Source organism: Alligator mississippiensis, chromosome 3 (assembly GCF_030867095.1).
Source record: "Alligator mississippiensis isolate rAllMis1 chromosome 3, rAllMis1, whole genome shotgun sequence".
In the NCBI taxonomy this organism is placed as follows: Eukaryota; Metazoa; Chordata; order Crocodylia; family Alligatoridae; genus Alligator; species Alligator mississippiensis.
Window position 1 is genome coordinate 260,150,465 of NC_081826.1, and position 21,647 is coordinate 260,172,111.

The 21,647-nt window shown below is 42.7% G+C and overlaps 1 protein-coding gene across 1 annotated transcript in view; it reads left to right on the plus strand.

The window, feature by feature from the left end:
* Positions 1-21,405, plus strand: part of LOC102576865 (interleukin-31 receptor subunit alpha) — a 36,577-nt gene extending 15,172 nt beyond the window's left edge. Inside the window, exons 4-9 of the mRNA XM_019495857.2 lie at positions 22-144; positions 2,826-2,978; positions 8,588-8,731; positions 12,683-12,779; positions 16,008-16,089; positions 20,142-21,405. Coding sequence (XP_019351402.2) covers positions 22-144; positions 2,826-2,978; positions 8,588-8,731; positions 12,683-12,779; positions 16,008-16,089; positions 20,142-20,630 — 1,088 coding nt within the window. The 3' untranslated portion in view covers positions 20,631-21,405. The remainder of the gene's footprint in view (positions 1-21; positions 145-2,825; positions 2,979-8,587; positions 8,732-12,682; positions 12,780-16,007; positions 16,090-20,141) is intronic.
* Positions 21,406-21,647: the final 242 nt, after the last annotated feature.

Genomic DNA, 21,647 nt, shown 5'->3' on the forward strand with positions numbered 1-21,647 from the left:
TCAGCTTTATTTGTCTTCTAGGCCATCTGCAACCATATGTACTGTACAAAATAATGGTTCATGCATCTGATACATGTCAATGCGAAAATTTCATGAGACATGAAAGGACATTTGGAGCCACTCGCTTCTACTCAGTTGAAGGAGGTATGTCACAGTCCCTGTTTTATGACTGATAAAAAGGAAATGGAAGAAGAAAAACTCCTAGATTCACAAACTCCTAGAATCACAAATTTCTTTTTGGGGGTAACTTATTACCATACTACTCTCCACTCAGTCATGCCCCTGATCCAAGCCAGAATGCATTGATGTGAGCAAATATTATATTGCTCTCTGACAATAGGTACCTTGTCTCTGTAGACATATTTAAGACAAAAATGTATCCCTGCTCATGAAAAGGGAAGAATTGATTAACAATGGGAAGATGGAAGGCAACTTGGGTAACACTGACCACAAAATGATAAAGATCAAGATCCTAAGGGAAGAAAGAAAGAAAAGCAGCAGAGTAAAGGAAATGGACTTCAGAAATACAGGCTTTAGCAAACACAGGGAACTGGTGGGCAGGATCCCCTGGGAAGCAAATTTGAAGGGTAGGAGAGATGGCTGTATTTTAAGGAGGCTTTTGTAAGGGCGCAGGCACAGGCACAACCTATCCTGATATGATGGAAGAATGGGAAGTAGAATAAACCAACCTGGTTACACAACAATCTCTTCGGTGAGCTGAAACTCAAGAAAGAATCCTAACGAGTAGAAGTCTGATCGAGTCCTAACGAATGAATAGTAAAGAAGAGTATTAGAGTATCACATGGGCATTCAGGGAGAAAATTAGGAAAACCAAGGCATGATTTGAGATGCAACTGACAAAGGACATAAAAGACACTAAAAAGGGATTTTACAAATATGTCAAAAGTAAGAGGAAGACCAAAGAAACCAGAGGTCCCTCATGGAATGCAGAAGGCATTCTAGCTATGGCTGATACAAAGAAGGCAATAATATTTAATGCCTTTATTACTTCAGTCTTCACAAATAGAGGAAGCTACCAGATGACAAATGCAGTTGACAGCAAAGATAGGGAAGAAGACAAAGCCCTAGGTCAGTGGTGGAACAGGTTAGGGATTACTTAAAGAAGCTAGATGTTTTTAAATTGGTAAGACCAAATGGGATACATCCTAGGGTACTGAAGGAATTGGCCAAGGTAATCTTAGAGCCATTAGTTATCCTCTTTGAGAACTCATGGAGGTCAGGTGAGATCCTGGATGATTGGAAAAGGGCAAATAGTGCTCAATTTTAGGAAAAGAAAGAAGGAAGATCCAGGGAATTAGAGACCAACCAGCCTGACTTCGGATACCTGAAAAGATCATAGAGCAGGTCCTCAAGGAATCTGTAGTGAAGCACCTAAAGGACAACAAGGTGATCAGAAACAGCCACCATGGATTCACCATGAGCAAGTCAAGTCTGACCAACCTGACTTCTTTCTATAATAAGGTGACAGATTCTGTGGATGGGGGGAGAGCAGTGGATGTGATATAACTTGACTTTAGCAAGGCTTTTGACATTGTCTCCCACAACATTCTTATTAACAAGTGAAGGAAATACAGCCTAGAATGCATATTGCTACATAACTGGTAGGGGTGTATGAAGCGTGCTGTATTCGATTCGGAATTGGATTCAGCCCAAATCAGGGACAGTGATTCAATTAGTTGATTCGGATCACTGTCACCGATTCAATTCGGCTGAATCTGAAGATTCAATGCTGATTCGGAGAATCAGAGATTTGGCCATAGACACAGTTTTAAATGTTTTTTCAACATACCTCAAGGTCCCAGTGCAGCTTGGAAATGCTGTGATGCTGGGGCAGATGGAGCATCCCACAGGAGCGTGGGGGAGAGGGGGCAGCATGCTCAGTGGCAAACCCAGAAGTGGACCCAGTCGTTGAGCTGGGCGGGGGGGCCCCCCTGTGCACTCCCTGACAGACTCGGAAGTGGACCAGAAGTGCTTCTGGTCCACTTCTGGGTCTGCTGCCAAGCATGCTGGGGAGCCCCCCATGCTCCCGTGGGAAGCTCCATCCACCCCAGCATCACAGCATTCAGGAGCCACCTGGTACCTTGAGGTATGTAGAAAAAACATTTAAAGCTGTGTCTATGTCTGAATCTCCAAATCTTTCCAAATCTCTCTGAATCAATTCAGAGGGTTCTGATTCAATTTGGAGAGATTAAAGGGTCTCCTGATTCAATTTGGATTTGGAGATTCAGCCACCAAATCGGGCCAAATCTCCGCCGAATTGAATCAGGGACTAAAGCTTTGCACAGCCCTAATAACTGGTTGTATTATTGTGTTCAACAGGTAGTCACAATGGTTCAATGTCTAGTTGTGAGGAGGTATCAAGTGGGGTTTCCCAGGGGTCTGTCCTTGGCCTGGTACTGTTCATCAGCTTAATTATTGAGTTAAGTAATAGGACTGAGTGCATACTTAACAAATTTGCAATGTGAGTAATTTATTTGTGGCCAAATTCAGGTATTCTTCTTCTTACTTCCTAACACCTTACACTATATAAATAGCCCCATTCATTTCATCATGACCAGCTGGTAAGCAAGAATATCCTTGCAAAGTTGTAGCAGACTTATTTCTAACACTGCTATCTGCTTTGATGTTACTTCACACAGGACTCTGACTTGAACTTTATAACATTGTTCTTACCTTCCCCTTATGTTTGTGTCAAACAAGCACTATGCCTTGCCCAACTGTGGAAATTTGCCTATTCCAACTTCCAGACTCAGAAAATAATTAACTGTAGCACATCATTTTGAAGTAATAATCTGGATTTTAAGTTCCTCAAATAGGACCGGCCAATGTGACATTTTCCAATGTCAGGAAACATTCTGCTCTTGTGAGATGGACTGCAATACCTGCAGAAGACTGTCTGGGCTTCCTTCAAGGATATAGGATCAACTGCACAGACACAATGAAAACAACATCTCTGGGTAGGTCACAGTTACACAAAAGACAGCAAATGCTTGTCCAAAGCAGCAGTAGGTAGTACATACATACATAACTTTCCTAGATATACAAACCTAGATTAGTGCCTCCAGTCACACACGTGACTTTGTCTTGGTTTGTTTTCAGTGAAATTGGGTGTTTCAAAAGATCAACTTTCAGTGAACACTTTTAATGTTCCTTCTCATTTGGACCAATCTAGAGACTTCTGGATATCAGCATCATCTCTCAATTTACTTTAACATACTGAATCTTCCAAGAAGTGTCAGCATTACCACAGGAGATCAAAATTCAAATTAATTCATGTGATGTAGAATATTTCACTTGCTGCACTTTTCTGCTCAGAGGTGTCCATCATTCAGTTCACCACAATTTCTTTTCATTTGCAAGCATTACTATTAACAGTGTAATGAAAGTGGCTGAACTAAAACTCAGACTAAATAAACACTTATACTCCTGGGCTAGGAACAGACATTACACATAAACCAGTTTAAGTGATCAGAAACTGGTTTAAACCTGTAACAGAACAGATGTTCAGTGCACATAAACCAGTTTGAAAATGGCTGAAACCAGTTTGAGATATACCTGGTTGAATGTAGTATCAGACTTAACTGATTTGGCTCAAACTGGTTTATGCAATGTCTGTCCCAGACCCCTTGCTGGTTTAAGTTAAATCAGACTCCCCCAGCATCGTGACATGTTCTCTGGGCTGAGCAGGGTGCTCTGCTCCACAGCAGGGCTGGCCCATCCCCTCTGCTCCCTGGCTGCAGTCTCTGCAGGCATCTGCCTGGCTTCTGCTCCCCTCCCCCCGCCTCTACTCTCTGCTAAGCAGTAGGGCTGTGCAAAACAGCAGCATTCCACTTCAACTTCTATTTTGATGGAACAGTGCTTTGTTTCGAGTTTCATTTTGTTTAGTTTTGAAAGCACTGTTTCGTTTCATTTCATTTCGTGGAAACTTTCGCTTTTTCAACGCTGTTGTGGCATTTTGCCCATAGGCTTTAATGGGGAAGCACAAAACTGCCTATAACTTTGTCATTTCTAGCCTAATTCAGATGAAAAATTGTAGGGATGGTAGCCCCTTCTGAGGGCATGAAGCCTGACAAGTTTCAAGGAGATAGGTGCAGAGGTTTCTGGGAAATTGCACCTCAAGTTGCTGACAAGCAAAATTGTCAGTTGTTGGCAGCAGCAGCTCACCTCTGTGATCCAGCAGGCAGATCCAGGGGTCTGCACCCCCCGGGAGGGTTGTGGGGCTGTGCCAGACTCATCCCGGGGGTGCAGCCCCCCAGTCTGCCTGCCAGATGACAGGAGGCTGCTGCTGCCTCCTGGGACTGGTGCTGGGTGCAGGATGCACCCAGTGCCAGGAAAGAATGGTGCTGCTGCCAGTCCCAGGTAGCAGGAGCAGCCTCCTGTGATCTGGCAGGCAGATGGGTGGGGGTCCTATACCCCCGGAAGGGCTGAGGGGCTCTACCAGACTCCTCCTGGGGGCCCCCCAATCTGCCTGCTGGATCACAGGAAACTACTGCTGCCAGATGGGACCAGCGCTGGGCGCAGCCCACACCCAACACCAGGAAGATCGGTGCTGCCACTGGCCCCAGCCTGCAGCAACAGAATGCTGTCATCTGACACTCAGATCTGGGGGTCTGCACTGCCTGGGAGGGCTGGGGCTGTGCAAGGAATCCTCCCAGGGGGCGCAGTCCCCAGATCTGTGCAGGATGTCAGGAGGCTGCTGCTGCTGGCTGGGACCAGTGCTGAAGCCAAACCCGACTTCAAAACTCAAAATGTTTCAAAACTTTCAAAACGTTTCATGTGCCTTGTTTCATTTTGAAGCTGTTTTGAAGGCTTCTGTTTCATTTTGATTTTGCCGTTTCAAGCTCGAAAAATATTGAAACAGCTTTGAAATGAAACACCCAGCAAAATTTCGCACAGCTGTACTAAGCAGGCATTCCCCAATCCCTCACAGACACCTCTCAGCATCAGCTAGCAGACCACATGCTGGCTACCTCTGCACATGGAACAAAGGCAAAATCAACAGATAGCTGGTAATGTCTTTCTGTTTTCTTAATGAGGTGATAAATACTGAGTTCAGGGTGATAAACATTCCCTTCTGGGCTGTTCAGGAGTGCGGGGAACCCTTCATAATCATCACAGTGTCCTGCTGGGGCCTGGCCACGCCCACCTCAGCTCACCTCTGTGCAAGGGAAGGAAGGGCTGCTCTAGTGCCCCCCGGCTTCTAGCTTGAGCCACTGCAGGCATGTGTCTGCATTTCTGGGATATCTGTCTGGTTACAAAACCTAGCCTAGCCAGGTTAGACTAACCTGCAAAGATTGAATTAATTCAGGCTCAGGCTTTTTGAATGTCTGTCCCTAGCCCTGATGCCAAGAATATAGTTGTCTCTATTAAACATTGAAAGGAAGGATAGGCTGTCACCATGTTTTCACAATGTTTTAGATATTGTGATTTAATTCTAGGCTGACCATATTTCCTGGTCACTGAGCATTCCAGAAAGCAGGAATTGTGGGGAGGAGAGTGTTGTGGAGCACCAGAGAGCAGAAGCAGGTATATGGGAACAATCCAGCTTTAAACACCAGTCATGACTGTCCAAATGAAAATGGGAAAAAATCATTAATTTGCCCAAAAAAGCAGGACACCTAAGACAGATGTTTAAAACAGGATTGTCACCCTACTTAAGTCACCATTTTTCTGTCTCCTTATAACACAGCCAGATTTGTCTCTGAACATCATTGCTGGCTTCAGAGATGACTGATATTCACTGGTTGTTAGACTGAAAATGAAATTATGTCTCCTGTCTATGCTGCAGAGCAGATTACAGGACTGATTGGTCATTACCTCCATCGCCAAAACACATATATGCACCTCCCACACAACCCCTGGAAACTCAATTTTTAAAGACAGCTTCTTAATTACAAGGTTTGTTATACAGTAAGAAGCCAGAAAGAATGGATAATGATGATGATGACAATAATGAATACAAACCAGTTATCAGAAGAAAAGCAATTTGTAATTTTTTTTCCTGTTGTCTTCAAAAAGAGTCCTCCTTCAACAAGCTGCAACTCATTAGCTTCATATCTTTGAATTTATATCTAGATTACTCTGCTCAAAGCTGATGACAAAATTTGTTTGCATACAAGCAAAATAGGAAGTGATGGGTTCTATGACATATCTAGGGACCTACCTAAATCACACAGATACTGTGAAAAACAGTGTTGTCCGCAATCGCCAGGAAATCCAACATTGGCCACAATTTTCCACAAAATCAACCAAAAGAGATGGTAGTGAGGTAGACAGAGTGAAGGCATACTCCAAGAGTGAGTGGTGAGGGGAGGGGCAGAAAAAGCAGTAGTGACATAGGCTGAGTGAAGGCACCCTCCACCAATCAGCAGTGAGGAGTGGCTCTGCCAGGGCCCTTCCGCCAATCAGCAGTAAAAGGCGGGGTTGCCATGGCTGCCCCCAAAATCTGCTTTATACACCAGAAGCGAGCCGTGAAAAAAACATTTTCTTGCTGCCACTTAGGTAGGTCCCTACTTATAGCAGCCTGCAAAAAAAGGGACCATCAAAAAGAATGAAAGTTTTAGAATTCAAATTCTAGGAGTTTCACCATTGAATTGATCCAATTTCATAAAGGTGCCCACTTATCATTTCTGGAATTTAAAAAATGCTTTCAGGAAAAAGACTATTCTCTTAGCCACAAACCTTTCAAAGTGATTTAATGTGATCAGAAGGGTTGCCAAATTCTGAAATGGGCCTCCCAGGGAGGTGGTGCTCTCCTCTACCTTGGGGGTCTTTAGGAGGAGGCTAGACATGCACCTAGCTGGGATCATCTGGCCCCAGTGCTCTTTCCTGCCTAGGGCAGGGGGTCGGAGTTGATGATCTGCTAAGGTCCCTTCCAACCCAAGCATCTATGAATCTTTGAATCAGAATGCATGACAGTTCTCTACAACAGATGTAACAGACAGATGTAACAATTCAAATATCTATAATGCTTTTAGAGCAGTAGTTCCCAAACTGTGAGTAGTGACCCCAAATGGGGTCACAACATCAGTGGATGGGGCTGCAGGAATGGGGAGCTATGGGTTGGGAATGAGGGGCCATGCTGAGGAAATGGGGCCATAAATGGAGTCATGTTGAGGAAAAGTTTAGGAAGCACTGCTTTAGGGCATTTCCGAGGGCTGGCTACATAAATGAACAAGCCCTTTGAAATGTTCCAAAAGTGGCTGAAACACTCCAAAATAGTATTGCTTTAAATGAGGTTTGATTCTGGAGCATTTCACTTGTGGTTCTGTCTGCACAGGGGAGGGAGGGAAAGTAGGTGGACAACTGGCACAACCTGTCAGCTGTCCAGCCATCAATCCTGCTTTGGATTCTGGGGCACTGCTGGGTTCCCAGTGGAATCCCACACCCAAAGCTGAGTGGCCTACCTCCCAGTGCCTTGGCCCCCTTTCCCTCCCTGCCTTCAATTTCCAGGACCCTTACTTCTGGGTTGTCCAGGACCGGACAAAGGCATGGGCAAATCAGGCAGCCGCCCAGGGCCCAGACAGAAAGGGGACCTGAAAATGATGAAAATAATAATAATAATTACTATCATCATTTTCTCTGGCAATAGGGGGGGCCAATACTAAAAGTTCACCCAGGGCTTCCAAGAGTCTAGGTATGGTGCTGGGGCTGTCCAGTCCTAATCCTTCTATCTCTGCTGTGCTGAGAGGGAGAGAAGAGAGGTAGAGGAGATTGGAGCTGGAGTGTCAGACTCCCAGCAGCAGTGGTGGTAAGGCTGGGCTTTGCTGTCTGCTCCCTTCATCCCCTTACTTCTCCTCTTCAGCTGTCCACTGGCTGGCACTAGAGGAAGAGTGCATCTTTTTCAAATGTTCCAGGCAAGAAGGGCACAGGAACAGTAGATGTCTACTGGCTGAAATATCTAAAAGTGCATTTTACCTGGAAAATGTCAGCAGTTCTATCTATCTCCACCCTAAGAGTGCTGGTGCGGTGCCAATGAAGTCAGTCTCATGAGCTCACTACCCAGTCTGAAAGCTAATAGTTTTTTTAAGTAAAGGCAAGCAAAAGAGCTGTGGATTTAGTTAAAGAGTCTTTTGTAACACAAAATGTTACTTTAGTAACCCCACTGACATCAAGCAAGACAAGAACATGTGGTTGCATACTCCAGAGCATACTCCAGAAAAACACTTCCTTTGGTTCAGGGCAGGTATCTACAATACTACAATTACCAGATAAATGTATTTTGGGTTAGTAACTCATGCTTTTAGCTCTGGAACTCCTGGGCTCAGTACCCAAGCAGTTAACCTATGTTGGGGGTTTGTCACATGCCAACATTGTTTGGTCAGAATACTGATTAATTGTTGGGAAAAAAGCATGGATACTAGTACCAAAACTAGCCTCTGCTCTAATGTGTTTAGTCTGTTGGCTCCAGCAATAGAGAATCTGCACTTTGTACTCCAGGCTAGAGGAGGGCATGGAAATTGTGCCCTTTCTCAACTACATATGTGCAGGCATGTCCTATGTACAGCCTGAATTTGTCTCTAGAATGTAATTAATGTTATTATCCCCTCACCCTCTTGTCTTGCAGCTGTTACCGTCAATTATTCTACTACTAGTTACCTGCTACAGGGACTTAAAGAAAAAACTGTCTATCGAGTACAGATTTCAGGAATCACATCTGCAGGAGAAGGAAGCCAAAGCCAGCCCCAATCCTTCAGTACATTGAAATATGGTATTGTGAAGTTCTGTATGATTATTCCATTCACTGTGGATCCATACTATGAAATTGGGTTGTGGCAGGAGGGAGGGAGGAGTTATTATTATTATTATTATGCTACTGCTTCAGTCTAGACCAGGGCTGTTCAACTGGCAGCCTGGCTACAGGCTCCCACCTGGCCACAGTTCCTCCTGTTATTTTGGCTGTTACAGCAACTAAGGTCTCCAGCTTCCCCCTCTCTCTTTCAGTTACCTCTTCCTGCCCCTATTCCTGGGGCAGCATGATGTGGTGGGAGGGGTCCAGCAAAAGGTCCATGATAGCCATGCTCCTCACACAGCCTGGGGTGGGAGGGAGCCAGGCTGTACACGTGGCTGAGAGAGGAGCTGGGCTCCATGCACTGCACATGCAGCAAGTGGAGGGGCTTCACAGTGCAGGCACCCCAGGAGCACTGCCTCTGCAGTGTGCGGCTCATACGCTGTGCCACCTAGATACAGCCTACAGCCTCCTGCCATCCAGAAGTTGGATGGACCTGGTCTAGAGCTAGGTGAGCCCAACAACCCATGACAGAGAAGCAAAGGATGATATCCCACTACAACTTTTTGCCTGTAACCCTATTAAAGCAGTGGTTGATATGTGAGAATGAGACTACAATTAACTGCCTTTACTAGAACAGCAACTCGGAGAGATTTCTTTTGCTTAGATCCAGTCAGTTTTAATAAGCACACACACAATTGTTATGAAGGATTTCAGAGTTGTTTTTATTTTTATTTTTTTTGGTGGGGGGGAGGGGGGGAGGGGGAAGGGGTGCAGCGCGCACACATGCACATATTCTCTCACAATTTTCCTGAATCAGAGTTTATAACCCTTCAGTAGGTTTTGTTTAATACAGGTAATCCTCGCCATTTACGGGGGATATGTTCTCGTATCCCCCGCAAATGGCGAAACCCACAAATAAGGCACTGCGTTCATGAACGCCTTCTGTGTTCATGAACTCAGTGCCCTCAGTGGCTGGTGGGGGCACGGCTGCTCTGGCAGTGGCAGGAGCCTGGCGGCAGCGTCACCAGCCCAGTGACGGCAAGCACGGAGCTCCCAAGGAGCTCCTTTAAGTGTATTTAAGATGCAGGTTCAGCATTCGCGAATATTTGAAACCGCTAATGCCAAGCCTGCGAATAATGATGGTTTCCTGTATTTCAATCTAAAAAAAAGTTTTTAAGGAAAAAAGGAAAACTTTTAAAATTAGAAAATAAAATACTAGCAAAGGTTATTAGAAGCACAGTTTCTATTCACACATTTTAGTTAATACTCAGCATTCTAATAATTCATTGACCCTGTCAATAGCAACATCTTCCTACAGCCGTTTTGACACTCTTAGGTTTTGCTACATAGACAGGACACTCCCAACTATGTCCAAATCAGCAGGAAAGTCTGTGCTTTCTCACCACCTTTTTTTGCCTTGGGGATTTGCAGACTGCACTGATGCCTGTGTTGATAGCACTTTCTCAGTGCATCTTCTCTGGGCAATCTGTCACCTGCTGAAACAGAAGGATCTCTGACAAAACCCTCCCAAATACAGTTGATGGAAAAATGTGGTAGGTAGCGTAGTTACCACAACTCAATAGCCACAGTTGACATGTAGTGGTATAATGGATAAAGTTGCTATTTATTTTCCAACCAGGTCAGTTGAACATAATTGTAGCTGATTATGGAATCAGTGTTGTAATTGTAGGGCACAGGTAAAATGATCCTGGACCAATGGAGGCAAAAGTGCCCCAGGGGTCTAAAGGCAGACAAGGTTCTTTGGGTGAATCTGACAGCTTTTATTAGACCAACTTAAATAGTTGGAAAACAATTTTTAAGCAAGCTTTTGGGTTAAAAAATCCTTCGTCAGGCTAAGGAAGTTTCAGCAGTTGGTGTGTGCTTTTCCTGGATGGAATGAATAGTAAAGAAGCCAGAGGTTGGGCTGGTATGCATATAAGATAGGCAGTCAGTGAAGATGTAGATTGAGGAGTCAGCCAATGAGAGACAGGCTAGGTGAGGGGGGAGAGAATGGGGAGTCAGATGTCAGGCAGGTTATAATGTGTCATAAATCCAATGTCTATATTTAGTCCATGATTTTTAGTATCCAGGAGGTTGATGAAGTGGAGTTCATAGGCTCGTCTCTGGGAAGTGTTTTGTAAGTTGCCTTTGAGGATCAGGACTGAGAGACTGGAGAGAGCGACCTATCATATCCAACCATAGGACCCTAACTGAGGAAATAGCAGGTTTCATTGAATCAATCCTAAAACCACTCGTCACCCACAGAGCAAGTTTTGTCCAAGACACTACAGACTTTCTACGGAAACTTAAAAACATAGACCACCTTCCCAGCAACACCCTCCTAGCCACCATGGACGTTACCAGCCTATATACCAACATCCCACACCAGGATGGCATTCAAGCCTGCCTTACATATCTACAGGAACAAGGTTACAACTCAGAATACAGACCCAAAGATATTACTGACCTTATACAGTTCATCCTCACACACAACCATTTCACTTTTAATAACCAGCACTTCCTCCAAACAATGGGAACAGCTATGGGCACCAAAATGGCCCCACAGTATGCCAACCTTTTTATGAGCCACCTGGAAGAAGACTTCCTCAAGAACTGCACCATCAAACCCTTGCTATACTTAAGATATATAGATGACATCTTCATCATTTGGACTGAAAACCTACGATCTCTGATTGAGTTCCATCAGAAATTCAGCATTCACCATCCCTCCATCTGACTTTCTCTAGAATACTCCAGCACCAACATCTCCTTTTTAGACACAATGATCAGTATCCAGAACGATAAAATACAGACCACAGTATACAAGAAACCCACAGACCAACATACATGTCTGCACAGAAACAGCAATCACCCTAAACACACCAAAAAAGCTGTGATATGCAGCCAAGCCCCCAGATACCACCGAATTTGCACTGAAGAGAACACCTGAGATTGCCACCTCACCAATCTTAAAAAGGTTTTCACCCAACAAAGACACTCCTCCAGAGAGCTAGATCGTGCGTTTGAAGGAGCCACCCAGATACCACATGACGAACTGCTGCAGTACAGAAGAAAACCCCCACAAACCTCACACTGCTGGTTATGACATATCACCCCTCCCTCGAACCCGTACAGAAAATCCTCAAACAATTGCAACCCATACTAGAAAAAGACCCTATTCTTAAAAAGATCTTCCCAGAGCCACCCATCCTAGCCTTCAAACAAGCACCGAACCTCGCCAACCTCATCAGCAGAAGCAAACTTCCTCAAGCCCAGAACACACCAGATAGATCCAGACCGTGGCATGACAAGAAATGCAAAACCTGCCAACACATCTCCACCACCCCCACAGTTACTGACTTCTTTACTTTTCATTCCATCCAGGAAGAGCACACACCAACTGCTGATACTTCCTTAGCCAGATGAAGGGTTTTTGAACCCGAAAGCTTGCTTAAAAATTATTCTCCAACTATTTAAGTTGGTCTAATAAAAGATATCAGATTCACCCAAAGAACCTTGTCTGTCTATGTCCTTAGACCAACACAGCTACAACCTACACCCCTGTAACCATGGGTCTAAATGCACCTTCAAGTTGAACTAACTGAAGCAGTTTCAGACAGTCAGAACTAAGATGAAGGACCTTAAATGATGGTAATTGGAGCTTATAAATAAGACAAAGAATGTTTCCCTACTCCTTTCCCACCCTTTTTCTATAGGCAAAGTATAGATGTAAAAGGTTCAGCACCTAGTAAATTGTGAATCTTGAAATAAGTTTTATATTGTTTTCTTTATGTCTAAGCTTGTAGGGATCCCAGAATGTGCATGAAGTTTAAGGAGTTCTGTTGACACCTTCATAGCTTCACAGGATCAGGAGTTCCCTCCAATCCTGATCTTCTAAATCTGACATGTCTCCCCATTTCTCTCTCATAGACACAGGAGAATTTGAAGGCATTGTGACTGCCCTTTGTCTTGGCATCATGTTCACCATGATTTTTATACCTATTATTTGTTCTTTGATGCTTAGAAGGTAAGAGAGTAATGTTGACTAAACTTCTGCATAGCATTGTATTTGACTGTGTTCTGTGTGCTGGGTCAAATGTTTTATTTTCTCCAACCAGACTTTCCAGTGTCAAGTCAGGAGCAACAAATCTTTTTAAGAGAAGGTGCAAAAAAGTAAAGTTCTGTTGTTCACTTACATAATGGGCACGTCCATACGAGACGCTTAACTGTGCAGTAGCCTAGTTTACTGTGAAGTAAACATGTGCATCTACACATGCATATGCTTACTACGCAGTAAACCTTGCTAATCATGAGTAAATTTGCTACCTGCAAATGCAAGTAGCAAATTTACTTTCAATTACTAAGGGCGGCACAGTAGCACTCGTGTAGACAACTGACTGGGAACAAATCTGCTCCCGGTCAGCTGTCCACCAGGGTGCGGGAGATTGCTCCCTGCCCCCAGGAGCTGCTTGCTCTGCCACCTGAGCCTAGGTGGGGACTATGACCCCCTGCCCCAGCAGCAGGGAGCTCCTTCCCTCCTGACGGTGACATAAAACAGTATATTTACTAATGTAACATTAATAGTTATAGCTCAATGCATATGAAGTTTGCATTAAAAGTTAACACAACTTTGTCAATACTGCCCATGTTTCAGAGTTATCTGAGGCATTCGGACTTGGGAGTCTCAATTAAAATTAGTGCAAAGTAGATGTCCAAATCTCATAGCAGCTTTGAAACTCTCAGCTTAGGTCACTAAGATTCGAGTAAATAAAGCCTCATCAAACGTGAAAAATTCATTCAAACCTTGTTGTTGTTAACTATACAATCCTTCCCAGTCACCTAAACTGAGATATGCTGAGCCATAACTGTTAATGTTACATTAGTAAATATAGTGTTTTATGTTTTATACAGCATCTGGCTTAAAATTTTAAGAGCATTGCTCATGCCTTTCAATATATCAAAGAGTCCCTCCCCACTCCCCCTCCAACCCTGCCTTATGATTCCTTATGATATCCTTTACAGAGGTAAAGGAGAAAGCAGCTGCATGCCCAAGCACAGGGAAGTAGGTGAAAACTTCTCGAGTGTCAGTAAACTTTTCTGAACAGTAGAAAAACTGGTTTGCCCACCCAGTCAGGCTAGCTACCTTGAAAGTCCTTCAGTTTGTCATCCACTAAGAAGCCCTGGCTTTGTGGAAAGGTTTTACATAGCGAAGGTGCCAATTATCACCTCTCAGGCAGAGCTCCGTTGCTTTTGTTCTCACTCAGAGACCAACATGCAACTCTACTGCGCTGGAGATATTGCTAGGAAAACACACACACACTCTCTCTCTCTCTCTCTCCTGATCTGCAGCCCCCTCTCTCCCCCCCTCCCCAGCCCTGCACACGGTCCTGACACGAGGTCACCCCGCTCCGCCAGGAGCAAAGCAAAATCTCAACCTCAGCTCTCCATGAGGCACGTGCTGCGCTGGGTATTCTGGGAACTGTAGTTCCAATTAGCGGCAGCCATGTTGAAAATGAACCTGGGGAGGAAATCCCGGACATTTGGCTTCTATTTAAAAAACCTGCCTGGAGGTAGCACAGGGATGGGGCTGGCCACAGCACCCCTTTCCCCTTTCCCCTCCCCCTGGGCAGCATCTCCAGCCTGCTCATCCTCCGCGAGCACAGGCACTGGCCCCTGTGCTGCCCTCAGAGGCAGCCCCTGCCCCCCCCCCCAAAAATGTCAAGGATTTTGCTTTACTCAGATGGTTGGAGCAGGAGAGGGCGATCCCAGCTAGATTGGTATTTGGCTCCCCCTGATGGACTCTGCGGGGAATGACACACAGGACTTTGTCACTCCAAAGAGAGTGTCATGCAAACACGAACACGACACACCAAATTAACCCGGATTAAAATTTTTAAGGCAGGGTAAATTAATGAGGATTAAGAACTGTGTCATGTACAAATGCCTTTAGGTATCATGGGAAGAAGAATTCTTGAGGAATTCTTCTTCTAGATGCCCCCCCCCCCAAAAAAAAGTTGGTAGAGTGTATGCCTATGTTGGTGCCCATGCTCTGGAGGAAGTGTTGGTTATTGAAAGTGACATTGTTGTGTGTGAGGATGAAGTGTATAAATTCAGTAATATCTTTAGATCTGTTCTCCGAGTTGTAATCTTGCTTTTGTGGATACGTAAGGCAGGACTGGATGCCACCCTGGTGTGAGTTGTTGGTATATAGGCTGGTAACATCCATGGGGGCCAGGAGTGTGTTGCTGGGAAGGTGATCTATGTTTTTAAATTTTCGTAGAAAGCCTGTTGCGTCTTGGACAAAACTTGCTTTTTGGGTGACAAGAGGTTTTAGGATGGATTCAATTAAACCTGATCTTTCCTCAGTTAGGGTTTCATGGGTGGATATTATAGGTCTGCCTGGGTTCCCTTGTTTGTGGATTTTAGGGAGTGTGTAAAAAGTCCGTGGGTTGGGTAGTGGGGGGATTAGGTTCTGTAGCTTTTCTTGTAGTTTAGATGGAAATGATTTGATGGTGGTTTTTTTAATTTTAAGCTGAAAAGGGGAGTTGGATCTTCCTTTAGTTTTTTTGTAGTAGACGGTATCGGAGAGTTGTCTGTTAGCTTCTTTCATGAAGGCTTGCACATGTTGTCTTTTCTACTGTGCTTTGCAGCCATGTCAGTTACAAACAATGGGCAGGATGGGTCAATATGCCAAACTATGACCTGAAATCCAAACTATAGAAAATAGGGCAGCTGTCTTACACTCAACCTTCTGGTCTCTAGGTCTGTGGGAGAGACCTTCACAAGCTCATGCTCGTTTATGGAGGAGAAGCCAGAGGGAGGATTTCCCCCTTTCTATGGAAATCTACCTGTGAATGACTAATCATAAGACAAACTCCCCATGCTTATGTAACTGTAAAAACCCCAAAGGGAAAAAAGGGAACAAGAACAGCCAGCAGACAGTTGGTGGAAATAATGGTAAATTAAGAAGAGACTAAGATATGAAGTAGACATAGAAATAAAGCCACCTTATTGGGTAGATTTGAAACTCTTAATGATACTAAATAATTACACAGTTACAAAGTCACCAACTTACTGGGGAAATATGGGCCCAAAAGGTTCTGGCTTTCAATTTTTTTGGTTGTTAATAGCTGACAGAATGTCTCAGTGATAGAAATGAAACAGTACAGATATGTCTCTGATTCGTGATATATACAGAAACATATGCAAGCTGTCACTTAATCTGATCCTCAATTTAATGAAGATGTCTTTCCAGGTCAAAAAGACAGTGTTGGCCAAGTGTACCAAATCCAAGAAACAGTAGCACCATCCAAGAAATGGCAAGAACCAATCCAGAGGTATGAAAAGTATTTTTGAATGAGCTTTTACAGCAGTACAGATTTTAAGCCCTTTTTCTCAATTTTGAAAAAAAAAAAAAACGTTCTTGATAAATGGCAACTAAATACTTCACAGAAACATTCTTGGTAACTAAAGACTAAGTAGAAGCCATGGCAATATCAGAAGCATAGCAACAGACTTATTATAGAAGATATTCCTACTCCTTTAACTTAAAGGGATTTTTCATCCAAAGCATTATAACATGTACAAAGTCAAAGGTAAATAGAGCAACAAAAACAAAACAAAAACCCCCAAAAGTTATAAAAGGGAAAAAGTGGAGTCAATCAATTCTTAAACAGTCAATTTTCGCCATCAGGATCAATGGCTGATAAGTCTAGGACCGGTCTGTAATTCGTAAAATAGTCCAAAAACATGAAACTTAGATAAAATGTTTTGCACCTTCTGATACTGCTAGAATTTGGTTTAGTTTTAGCTCTGCTTCTAAAATCAGATCCAACTTCACCACACTATTAGAGAAATCACTAGTTCCCTAACTGATCTCACAGTAATTACTTAAGAAGGCACCTGCTAGGCAATGATTGCTAAAGGGTCAGGGGTGTACTTCTGCTGCTGGCAGGGTTTCTTGCACAAGTTAGGAGTTTATGTCATAAGCGCCCCTTGTGGACACCTCAGCGTCATCCTGTTCACATCTCAGGCCTCTAAACATCTGCCTTCTAAAGAGCAGGAATACATGTTCCTTCCAAACAGGGCTGCAAGCCGCTTTCAATTCAGTTTGATTCAAGAATCCTACTTAATTAAAAACTGCAGGACCTCTCCACCAAACTGGTAATTAGATTAAGGAGCTGCCACTAAGGAGTAATGCCAAGTAAGAGTATGCCCCAAACTCTAAATAGTTACCCTGTACATGTATAACATAGGGACACTCCTGAAATGTGCCAGGGAAATAGTTTGAGTTTGAATAGCCTATGCTTTAATTTGAAAAGGAGGAGCTGAAATTATTAAGACTCATGAAATGTAAAGGACGGGCAACTGTACATACCAATCAGCATTGTTCAATTGTTCAGGTCTCTTAAGAAGTTTCACAGTAGTCAAAAGCATTCAGAAAATGATCAAGAATGAAGTGTATCAGGTTAATAAGTAGAAAAGTCCTGGTAGAAACAAAAAAATCAAGGTTCAGGGGACAATATTTCTAGTGAGGATTTCCTTTGTAAACTCAGAGAAGAGGCCATAAATAATAAAGAAAAAAAATCTAAGACTCCCTGGGTTAAACTGTTCACCGAGTAACAGCAGCTGTTGAAATACAGTGTTTTGGAACACAGGAACTGCCATAAAACTGATCAAGGCAATGATCAATGTCTGGCACTTCTTTTACCAGATACTTCAGAGGAAGGTGCCAGAACCACTGTAATGGACAAATACGGTGTAAGCTAATCAGAACAAAAATTGCCATTAACTCCAAATGGGTACAAATGTTTATACCATGAAGCTTGGTGATTTAGTGTTGTGTGTTTTTTGTTTGGGTTTTTTTTTTTTTTTTTGGGGGGGGGGGGGGAAGGGGGTTGTGTCATTTCTAATGCACCTAGTCACTATAATGTAATCCTTGTTTGAATCCATTTGAAATACTAATTTCAAATAAATACCATTTTCTTTTAACAGTTAATGTTTATTTCACTTCTATTGCTCTTGCTGCTTTTCAGATTCAGTTAAATATGAGTCTTTCTTTTTTCTTCATCCAAGGCCTTGCCTGTTTGTCTCATACCTCCATTTATTATTTAAATCAATAGCTGTAAACACAGGTAAAATGAGGTTTTTGCTTTAGTTCATCAGCCAGCTATAGGACTGAATGAGCGCATCTACATATGTCTCTATGGCAATGTTGTTACTGTGCCTTGTGGAAGTACTAAATCACGGCGCAGTAAAAGCCCATACTGCATCGTATACACAGTGCGTGGTTATTTTTAGTAGCTACTTTACCATAGCAGCACGCTATACTGGGAAGTGTGTTGCTACAGTGAAGTAGCTGCCGGTCATGTATAGATGACTGTGGATGCTACATCACTGTAGTGCAGAGGCAGCCAATTATTTTGGGCAGAGAGCCACTTACTGAGTTTTGGCAAGCCATCGAGGGCCGCATGATAGGCAGCCAGGGGCAGAGAAATATTAATTTTCTAGATTTTTTAGGGCCCCTGCGGGCTGGGTAGAATGGCCTGGCGGGCCGCATCCAGGCCCTGGGCTGCATTTTGCCCACGCCGCTGTAGTGTGTTGCTACGGCAATGTAGTATCACATGTAGATGAACCCAACAAGAAGTATATACAGCTTATGTTCTCTTATACTTGTTAGTGCCTTACCCAGTTTTTATGCTCATTAACCATGATGCAGCTCTCATTCTGGTTGTCACCACTTCTTGATAAGAGACTATTCCGTAATCAGGATTATCCTAGACAATGTTAGGTTTCAAAGATGCAGAAATTTTGCTATTTCTGTAAACCCCACATACAGAAACCCTCTGTGTAAAACACACAGTGGGCACATCTACGCATTCATTAAGGCACAGTAGTTACTGCACATTTAATTTAGAACTTGCTTAATGAAGTACTAATTAAATGTGCAGTAACTAGAGTTACTGGCCAGTAGTGCCGGCTGTTTTAGTGACAATACTGAGTAGTAGCCTAATAATACTGCACAGTAGCATATTAGTACTGCCTATGCTGTGACACGCTACTGCGCAGTGTTATTAGGCTACTAGGTATTAAGTGTCTCATGTAGATGCACCCAGTATATATGTCTCTATTTAAATAGGGAAAATTTTGAATACAACCATGTGTCTGCTGCATCCATTATGAGTACAGATAAAAAAAGTCAGGGTCAAAGCCTCCAGCCTTCTTTTCAGATTCTTTCATTCCTTGGAGATCTCAGAACAGAGACTCCCTATACCTGAAGAAGGGTGCTTGTGCCTATAAGCTTGCAAAGAACTTTTTTCCAACTACTCAGTTGGTCTAATAAAAGATATTGCATCTACCCAAAGAACCTTGCCTGCTAGCCTTCTTAAGGTTTCATGGAATACTAGTTCTGGCAGGGTGGTTGTTCTTTTGGGCCAGACATCCTTCAGGAATTGGCAGAAAACAAAATGAAATAAGGAAATCAAATACAATATAATCTTGCTCATTTCTTGTGCCAGTGGTTATTACATAGCTTGTCAATTTAAAGTAAGTGAAAAAGATTAATGACTTTATGGGTCAGAGAACGTAGCATCCAGTCCATAATTTAGAAAAAGAAAAAAAAAACCCCAAAACAAAACCATGTAACCAGGAGACAAGGGTATTATTTATGGTATATATCAGACTTTTAAGCTCTGTGTCATGTAATTGTATTCATGGCTGTAAAAGGGGGAAAAAAACAAACACGTTACATATTTCTACCAGGGTAGTGAATGGCTTTTGCATTATGCTGCTCTACATTTAACCCACTCTTTCCCTAAACCACAAAGTGACAGGGAGGTGAAAAAAAGGCACTACAGAGGGAGTGGTATCAAAAGCAGTTAGGCAGAGTTGTACCTTCAACTAAAGTGTTTAAATGTTTACAGTAATATGTGAATCAAATTCATTGATACTTACCCTGTCCAGCACATCCTGTAGTTAGTGATACATTATCTCCCTAACGTAAAAACAAGCAAAGCTTGCAAATAAATAATTTTATTTTTGCAAATATCTAGTTGGTCTAATAAAAGATATCATCTCTGCCATGAGTTTTGATTCCAACAAGGAACAACCACACTTAACACTAGGGGATAGAGACCATGGTCTTAGAAAGAAGAATTTATTTCCCTGGTGATAAATGTGCAGAGGCACTGGGTGTAAATTGTGAATTCAGAGAGTAAAAAAACTGCTTAGCTAGCTAGATTATCTTAAATAGGTAGGTAATAGGCAGAGCCAGGCTTCCTGTTCCCTGATTTTGTTTTCTGGTTCCTTAGTTTTAGTAAATTACTTACCTTAATATCCTAATTTTACCAAATACAGAAAAAAATGATTTTTTTTCAATGTCATTTTGCAGGATACTCTGGGACCCATTTCAATATCATTACTTCAAATACAATCTGACAATGACACTACCAGTCTTCATGTCATAGAATGGGAGTCAAAGGCTTCTTGGGAACTGGAGCCCTTTGAGGGCACAAAGGAAGACAGTGAGCCTGATAAGAGCCAGTTTGAAGTGGCTAGAGGTAGCCCAGACACCAGTGCAAATGCTTCAAAAATCAGTGAAAAAGAGACTGCAGCTGAGAAGGAAAGAGCCAGCTCTACTATCAGGACACCCCTCCTGAGTGACTACACAAATGTGGAATTCAGTCAAAAAGCCATGTTAAACCTGATAATGAATCATCCTGCAAAGTCTGCCTCTCCTCATATGGAAACTAAACTAAATAATGAAGAAAATGCAAAACAACACTTTCTATTTGTTCCTCAAGACTATGTGAAACAAAACCAAGTAGTGTTTATGCCAACAGGACCAACACTAGTAGAAACAGTCACATGTTGGAATTGAAGCCTCTCAATGTCTCCCTATACTACCAAGGGTGAACCAAGCTTTGGCTGCTTGGAAAGTGAAGTTAGGATGCTATGCTACAGTGATTCTATTAAGATGGCAACATGGGCAAATCAAGGATTTTGAAAAGAAGGGTCCAGATGTTGTGGCATATCATCACATAGAACACTTTTTTTCGACAATTAAAGAAAAGCTAGAAGCTTTATTAATTTACTAGGGCCCTAGCATTATATTATTCAGTTTAAGATCCAAGCAAAAATAAATATAACTGAACTGGAATGTGCTCTAATTTGCTAGATTATACGTTACATTTAAAAAAAAGTCAAACTAGGCAAAAACAGTGAAAAGATATTGTTTCAGGAATCTTGTAGTACATGTCTTATTCAGATTCATAAAAGAAAAAAAATGTAGTCGTCTTGAGTATCTTGACAGTGTCTCCAATATTTCAATGTCACTGAGTCAATGTTCACTTGAGTAAATATTACCACACCTAAGATTTTTAACCAGAGCTAAAACACTCTGCAGGGTGAAATAAAAGAGAGAAATTACCAGGCCCAAAGAAAGGAAAGCTTGAATAGTGGAACATCGAGACCATTAGAAAAGACAGAGGGTTGTTAACACCTGTAGAGTGAAGAGAGATTAGCAGAAACCCAGTATGAGCTATCATTCACTTATAATTCAATCATCTCAGTACTGTCTGAATAGAAATGCCATTGCCCTTCCTAGGCAATTGGTTTTAAAGTTTGGGTAAAACAGGAATGAAAAGACCACTGCATTCCCCCCCCCCCCCCCCCCCCCGGCAATGCTAGTTTTAATAAGTTTCATAGATAACTATTTTGTCCATATCATTAGATGAGCTCATTTCAGCCCCTTATATATACAGTTCTATTGGAAGCAAAACTCTCAGTGGAGTCCATGAAGCCTTTTTCAGCAGGATGATTCCTTGCCAATTACTTTGAACCTGATTATTTGTCAGTGACGAAGTACTAAAAGCAATGCAATTCAACAAGCTGACTA